General features: G+C 39.4%; 2 protein-coding genes across 2 annotated transcripts in view; one reads left to right on the forward strand and one right to left on the reverse strand.

Annotated features, from left to right (window-relative positions):
• Window positions 1-903: 903 nt before the first annotated feature.
• sumo1 (small ubiquitin like modifier 1) lies at window positions 904-4882 on the reverse strand. Its single transcript, XM_035677727.1, has 5 exons — window positions 4730-4882; window positions 4287-4361; window positions 3177-3254; window positions 2950-3021; window positions 904-2299 (listed from the first exon to the last, which is right to left on the reverse strand). Exons 1-5 carry the CDS (start codon window positions 4739-4741, stop codon window positions 2231-2233), a joined length of 306 nt encoding a protein of 101 aa, XP_035533620.1. The 5' UTR covers window positions 4742-4882; the 3' UTR covers window positions 904-2230.
• Window positions 4883-5703: 821 nt separating this feature from the next.
• map3k2 (mitogen-activated protein kinase kinase kinase 2) overlaps window positions 5704-7200 on the forward strand; it is a gene marked incomplete at its 3' end in the record, with an annotated part of 5133 nt that continues 3636 nt past the window's right edge. The window contains 1 exon segment of the mRNA XM_035677726.1: window positions 5704-6042.

A 7200-nucleotide genomic window follows, 5' to 3' on the forward strand; every position in this document is an offset into this window, starting at 1 on the left:
TGGGGGGGGGGGGGGGGTACACCTCTGGGTCATCACTGGCTTCCTTTCATTTACTGAAAGATTAATAAAGTTGCCTTTGTAACTCTTATTTTTATGGATGCTGGGACATGTTTGGCAGTAGAGACAGCTGACATGCTTCTGAATTCATATGCAAAAGTGTCCCAGAGGTGCAGTTCAACCATCATCCACTGCACATTTAACATGACATTGAGTGTGTTAGTGAAGACTGAAACAACCAGACTCTGAACAGACCTTTCTTTTTGTGTGTATGGTTATTTCATCCTTCGGGAGTTCGAGCAATCTCTGCAATTTGGAGGATGACATAAGTTTGGGGCTGCTGATGATCTTAACCTTCTTGAGGAACTTCATACAGATTAAGAGTTTCATTCCAAACACAGAAAGAAAACTTTAAAATCAAGCGCTGACACCACAGTATCACATTGTCACGGTTCGTAGAGGACTGCGTTTAAAATACTGTGCGACTGTCAGCGAGGAACAGAATATTTCCATAAGGGTATATATTCAGATATATCATCACAGAATGAATCCCTCAGGTATAAATAAAAGACGACACTGGATACATATGGCATATCATTCAAACACACTCTAATACTGAATACAACATATACAAGTAAAGCACAATTATCATTTAAAAACGTGTTTAAAATCTCAAATATTACCAGGTCAATGATCAGTTTTTACATGGGTGCAGCTGTTTGAACATGGCACACAGAGGCTGTAAATGCAAATGATTCAAATCTACAGAAGCAAATGTTGACAAACTCCTTTTCATTACGAGTGGAGGAGTTACAGAATGATCCAGCTGTTTGTGTCTGTGTCAGAGTGAACCCTCTCTCTGCTAAATGCCCTGAACGTTACACGCAGGTTACGATGAACAAACTGCCCCGCGAGCAGTTTTTTTAGTCACTGCTTGTCAAACACAAATTTAAAAATCTTTTTCTGACATTATCTGCTCAGCTGACACTGCTTTGCATCAGCCTCCTCAAACTTAAAGCCCGTAAGGAGTCCGTCTGTTCTCAGGTGGCTCCCCATCAACCTTTAACACGGCAGCCATTTGGACATGAAACACACTGTAAAGTTATTTGAACTCAGATAAACTTTTTACATATCGAACATTTTAACACAAACTCAACTCTGTAAGTTAAAAAAGATTCTTAAGCAGCTTTTACTAGTCATTTTACGTCACATTAACTTAGTCAGTTACAGAAACGTTCCTGATTAAGTACTTTTTACTTTTGTTTTCACAGTACAAATAAAAATTATAAAGCTACTTGATCAACAATGTTTTTAAATTTTTTCTCCCAATGTAATCAGTTTCAACATATCTTTGAATCTGGTTTTACAGTGAAACACAGGTTGTTGCCAATGATACTGACGGAAAGCGTCTAATAACAGCAGGCGTTTACTTCCTTTTGCATAAAACCCTTTGATTAGAAATGTTATACGACACAGATCTGTTTGACCTACAGGGAGGAACCTTAATTAGTGCCATTAGTGCCTGTGTTTATCCTACTATATCATGTTAAAACGGCTGCTGTGAAAAAGGTCTATAGTGAAAATTTTACTTCTAATTTAAAGCCATTTCGTTTTCAGGCCACAAAAATGTAGCTGCAGATTTGCCTGAAAGGTGAACAACAGGTGACGTCACATGTTCGCTAAAAATCTACAAGATAAACAACTGTTTGGCTTCAGACCCCTTAAATCATAGCAGGGGCTGTTTGGAGATATCTGTCAATGTTCACTGAACGTTCACGGAGACTTTAACTCTTTTGGAGAGGGCTGACACAGAGCTGTACGAGTGCACTGTGATATCGGAATAATTGTGATCAGATGGACATTTTCCTTGTATGGTGAACTACTCCTTTAATGTTCCTTGACAGCATTAGTTGCCTCTGCCAACACCCCAAAAAGACAGCACAAAAGACAAAACACAAACAAGATGTTTGTCTGAGTAAATTTGGGTGTTAACACAGACGTTGAACGCTATTGCTCGGGTCAACAACACGAGCATCCCTGCACTTCAGAGACCCGCTTGTCCTGTTCCTCGTCCTTACCTCAGTCTGTTCACTACCCGCCCTTGCACATGGAAGCCCTGATAGAGTCGGTTTTGATCCAGATGGTTTGAAACGGAACAAAAATACATACATACATACAAAATAAAATACAAAAAGGGGAAAAAGAAAAAAAAAGATTTAGAAATGCAGGAGGTTTAATCGTTCCAAAGTCCGCCGGTCTGTTCTTGATAAACCTCGATGACGTCCTCGTCCTCCATCCCCAGCTGACACGAACACACAGCAGGAGAAACAGAGTCAACACTGAGATTCTTCTACTTTAACATTCAAAATACAAATACAGAAGAATTTAACATTCTTCTGTATTTCAGGTAATTTCCTCCGTATATGTATATCACACAACACTTCTTATTTTCAGGTGATTATAAACTAAGGAAAACATACCTATGAATGTTTTATTCCATTTTTTAATAATAGATCCTCCTCAATGTTACACACTGGACCCTTTAAGTTTATATTTCAGAGCGGTTTTGTGAACTGCTCCAGAGTTTCTGCAGCTTTCAACAGGTGAGATTTAAGCAAAAAAAAAGCACAAATGATGTGGAGGAAATTGGTATTGCTTCCATGTTGTTTGCTAGTTATTACAGCATGATCAATACGTTTATCCCCCAAAAACACATTTAAAGCGACACAAACTTTATCCAGGTAACTTAATTAATCCAACCCAGTTGTATGTAATGTTGTAGTTGCAGACGTTTCACCCTCCCCTTCCAACCACCAGAGAGAAACCACATTAAGGTTAAATATCCTCTAAATTCTCAGCACTCCTTATCACGATCGTTAAATATAGCAGAGTAATCTGGATCATCATTATATAATGACACTTGTAAAGGACAAAGGGCAAGGTCAAGTCTACCTCTTTTGGAGTTTGGTTGTCTGCGATTCTCTGTCCTTCAAACAGAAACCTTAGCGTGCTCGCTGGGACTCCCTGCAAGAAACACACGCCAATGTCAAACAACGGCCTCACTCAAAGTCTTGTACTTAAAAAGTGAGGTTAATTCTCGGTGCTTTGTTTTGGGCTGGGAATCAAACTTCTGTCATTCACTAAGAGGGAGCTGCTGGTTGTTCCCTCTGTCCTCGTACCTGTCTCTGGCTGTAAGACTCCTTCAGCTTCTTCAGATGTGTCGTCATTTTCACCTTAAAGTGGATTTCGCTGCTGTCCTGTGGGCGGACAGAGAAAGCGATGAGGAGAAGCAGCGGAAATCACTTCAGATACACAAACAATACGTCATTTCTGTCACTAGGGGGTCTCTCGCATCAAAACAAAAACAAAACAAGAGGTTAGAGGTGAAGTAGCGTGGGCTCATGGGAGCTGTTGATTCATGCTGGGAATGATCATGTCTGCAGCACAAATTTAATGTTCACTGATTAAAATCATGATGTGACGTGTTTGGGGGTCTGTGTGACGTTTAAAAGAGTCCAGCCTGTCTCATGAACTACAGCCGGGACAACGTTTCAGCAAATAGGACTTTAAATACAGATAACGGTAAAACAATAGAAAACTCCAAAATGCTCCAGAAGTAGACGAGAATATGAGCCGATATATGTGCGTTTAGGAAAAGTTAAATAAATATATAAATTCACAATCATTTCCATGAATCATTTCTTGTACAGATGTTCATGCAAACAACACAAAGAAAAGTAAAAATGACAAGATATATAAACAAAACTATTAATATATCATCACTTTCCTCATCCCTATATGTTTCTCTTACACATTAATTATTCTCTTTTATTCTCTTTTGTTTTCTCTGCCCGAAAAAAAAGGTGTAGACTGAAGCTTATTTTGTCAAACAAAGTCATCAGCAGTGACTTTCAACATGACGAAGTAAAATAAATTAACAATTTAAGTTCTCATAACAAACTAAAAACATAAATATCCAGACACCTGGATTCAAAAGTTCATAAAAAGTTCAGGCTCTCTTTTTTAACCTTTAAATACTTTTAGAAATGACACAAAACAAACGCATTTAGATGAACAGGCAAATGTATTCACCTCGGTTTTCTATCATCAGCAAAACGACTGAACACATTTTAAATACTGAATAAAATGTTAGCTCTGGATCTGGAACTGAATATATATATACTTATAACTATATAATTTTGATTTATATACACTGATATATATATGAATATATATTGATATTATAAGTGAATCTATTTGTTGAAGTGAGGGAAAGCATTCACACACACCTGACCAATCACTTTTAACTTGATGTACTCTCCATCCTTCTTGTCCCCTCCGTCTTGGCTGGATGGTTTTGTCTCCTGATGACAAAAAACAACAACAAATAAACAACAACAACAACATTTAAAGGCACACACACACACACACAGGCCTGAAGGCTTCATTGTGGCCGACTCATACTCACATATCAGACTGTTTCGGTTTCTAAACGCTGGAGTTTCCTGACTACTGAGCTCAGGTTTGTAAAAGAAAAAAAAAAAAAAGGAACTAAAAGCAAAAACATCAGCTGAACAACAACAACAAGTTTAAATAAGCATTGGGCCTGAGCTGCACGAGCTATCAGCTGCACATTTAAAGCAAAAGCAGCCACAGAAACCAAAGAATCCGCCTCTTTCTGCAGCTGGTTCGCGGCACAAAGTGCACAGTCTCTTCGGGGTTTGGCTCTTACCGTGTCTGACATGGTTTCCCTCCGGTGTGCGCTGTGAGAAACGAGCTGACAATAGATGTTAGCGTTAGCTCGGTGTTGTGACAATCTGCCTCAACCGGAGGAGACGGGAAAAACTACCGGACGTGACGTTTGAGCGGTGCGCTTCACAATAAGAGAGGCGTCCTTCACAATAAGAGAGTGAGTGCAAAATATAAAAAGAAAATATAAAATTACATTTACTACTCACCTGTTGAAAATGTAGCCAGTAACCAAATCAAATTCAGTCATCATATTATATATACATATTATTATTATATTATTATTATTAATGTTATCATTATATTCTGTTATTAACAATAACACTACCATCATGTCATCAGTATTATTAGCTACAACTCTTTCTGCCTTACCTTCTCTATCTAAGTATTTTATTCTATTGTTGTATTTTATTGCATTTTAATGTACCTGGCTGCTATGATGACCCAATTTCCCTTCGGGGATCAATAATTGTTCAATCAATAATGTGTTGGCATAAAAAAACGTGGGGGAAAGTTAATCTAAGTTAGTTAAGCTTGGGTTTAAACTACCAATTATTAAGTAAATGGTCATTAAAAACCCCTTTGATTGGGTTTAGGGTTATAAATAACATAATTTAATCAGAAAAAAACTAAAATGTGGTCATTTTTTTCTACTTTATTTGAGGTTATCTGTATATACATAATATTTTACAGCTGCTTTGGCAATGTAATAGCTCTGTGATAGCAAATAATACATACAATCAGATATTATCAGATTGTATTGATCTGACAGGAAATCAATACATCTCTGACATCACAGGTCGTGTTTTTGTTGGAGGTTAAAATCCGCCAAGTGTGCCAAAATGAAAACCTTTTACTTCCGGTTGATACCTGTCAACATAAAACACAGAACACGTAACTAAGGCACGAGGGGGTTTTATTTTGAAAGCTAAATACCCACACTTCCGGTATGCAACCCGTTAACTTAACACAACTAAAAGGGGGGAGCGAAGCCAGCGCCGACCGGGCTGTAAAGTGCAACAAAATGAGAGCTGTGGACTAACTTTTAGCCTTTTTTCTGTATATATTATTAAAATACATTGCTGTAAGCCTTTATCTTGTCATTTTTCTGCCCGGGAAAGCAGCAGCGGGCCGTACTGACCGCCGTCGGGCCTCGTCGTCGTGGCTCCGCACGGACTCGAGTGAAGTTAGGAGCCCGAAAACTTCTGCTTCCTCCGGCGGCTCTCCGCGGGGCCCGGGGCTCCTGTCACCGGCCCTGTGGATGAGGGAGTGACCGCACGCCCAACCAACCACCAGGTAGGGACATAAAGATGCTTTTTACCTGTTCATCTGGTGAATATTCGCCTTTTTTTGCGTCTTCCCCGCGGCTCGTTAGCGTTAGCTTAGCGTCGATAACTTCCCTGGCCCTGACAGCGAGCTCAACACGGAAACTGTCGGAGCCACTTTATCTGCTCTTATCGGCTCCAGATGTGTGTGTTTGGGTGCATTTCAAGACGCAACGTGGTTTATTAAGTTCTAATAATGTCACAGCACGCCCTACGTCACTTGCAGATAGTGATCGATCAGCGGTGATCAGCAGAAATGTGTGTGTGTGTGTGTGTGTGTGTTGCACGGTGCACGAATATTAAGATAAAGCGGTGATGATTGTGCAGAAGAAACAGTCTATTGATCGATAACTGTGCAGCTGCCGCTCGTTCCTGCACCGTAATTCACACAATACGGTCAAATGCTGCGATTATTCCCAGAGAAAAGGTAAGAAATTCACTTTGTGCAGCAGCTGGAGGGGAGAAAATGCCCTTTAAATCAGAAGAGAAGAGGAAAAAAAGACCAGCTTTAACAGAATAAGAGTTATAAATGTGTGTGCAGGTGTTGGGGTTGAACAGGAGGTAGTGGCACAGTGGAATTTAAAGGTAATATACGTAAATAAATACACAATCCAGGTGCAGAGTTATCTTAATGTGCACATAATACATTTATTTTTATCACTCATTGTGCAGCCCGAGTTACTCATCACTTTATACAGTTTTAATTTGCATTATAGAATAATAAAAGTCCTATTTTCTGCCTCTGATCTAATGATTAGTTTAATAATCCACCTTTTAAAGAGCAACGAGCGTTTAATTCTTCAGAATATTCAGACGTCGGGATCGAAATACATAAATATCTGCAACCAAAACAAAACCGCGGCTGTAAATTCTGCCTGACTTTGCACTTTTATCCGATCGTTGTATTTGTATGTCACCAAACGGTTCAAATTCAACATGTCAGGCTGCGACGATCTCAAAAACCGCCTGCCAAACCCTGAATCACACCGCTGTCTTCAATAGTTCCCCTTTACGTAAACCAGTATTGTGATTTTATTGCAGTCTTTCCCTGTTTCCTGTCCGTCTTCCGGCTCCGTCACTGTTCTCAGATCTGCTCGTCGGTCAGCAGCTTCAGGTTCAGCTTCAGGTT

This window comes from Morone saxatilis, unplaced genomic scaffold, assembly GCF_004916995.1.
Source record: "Morone saxatilis isolate NCDOM2014 unplaced genomic scaffold, NCSU_SB_2.0 Contig6, whole genome shotgun sequence".
In the NCBI taxonomy this organism is placed as follows: domain Eukaryota; kingdom Metazoa; phylum Chordata; class Actinopteri; family Moronidae; genus Morone; species Morone saxatilis.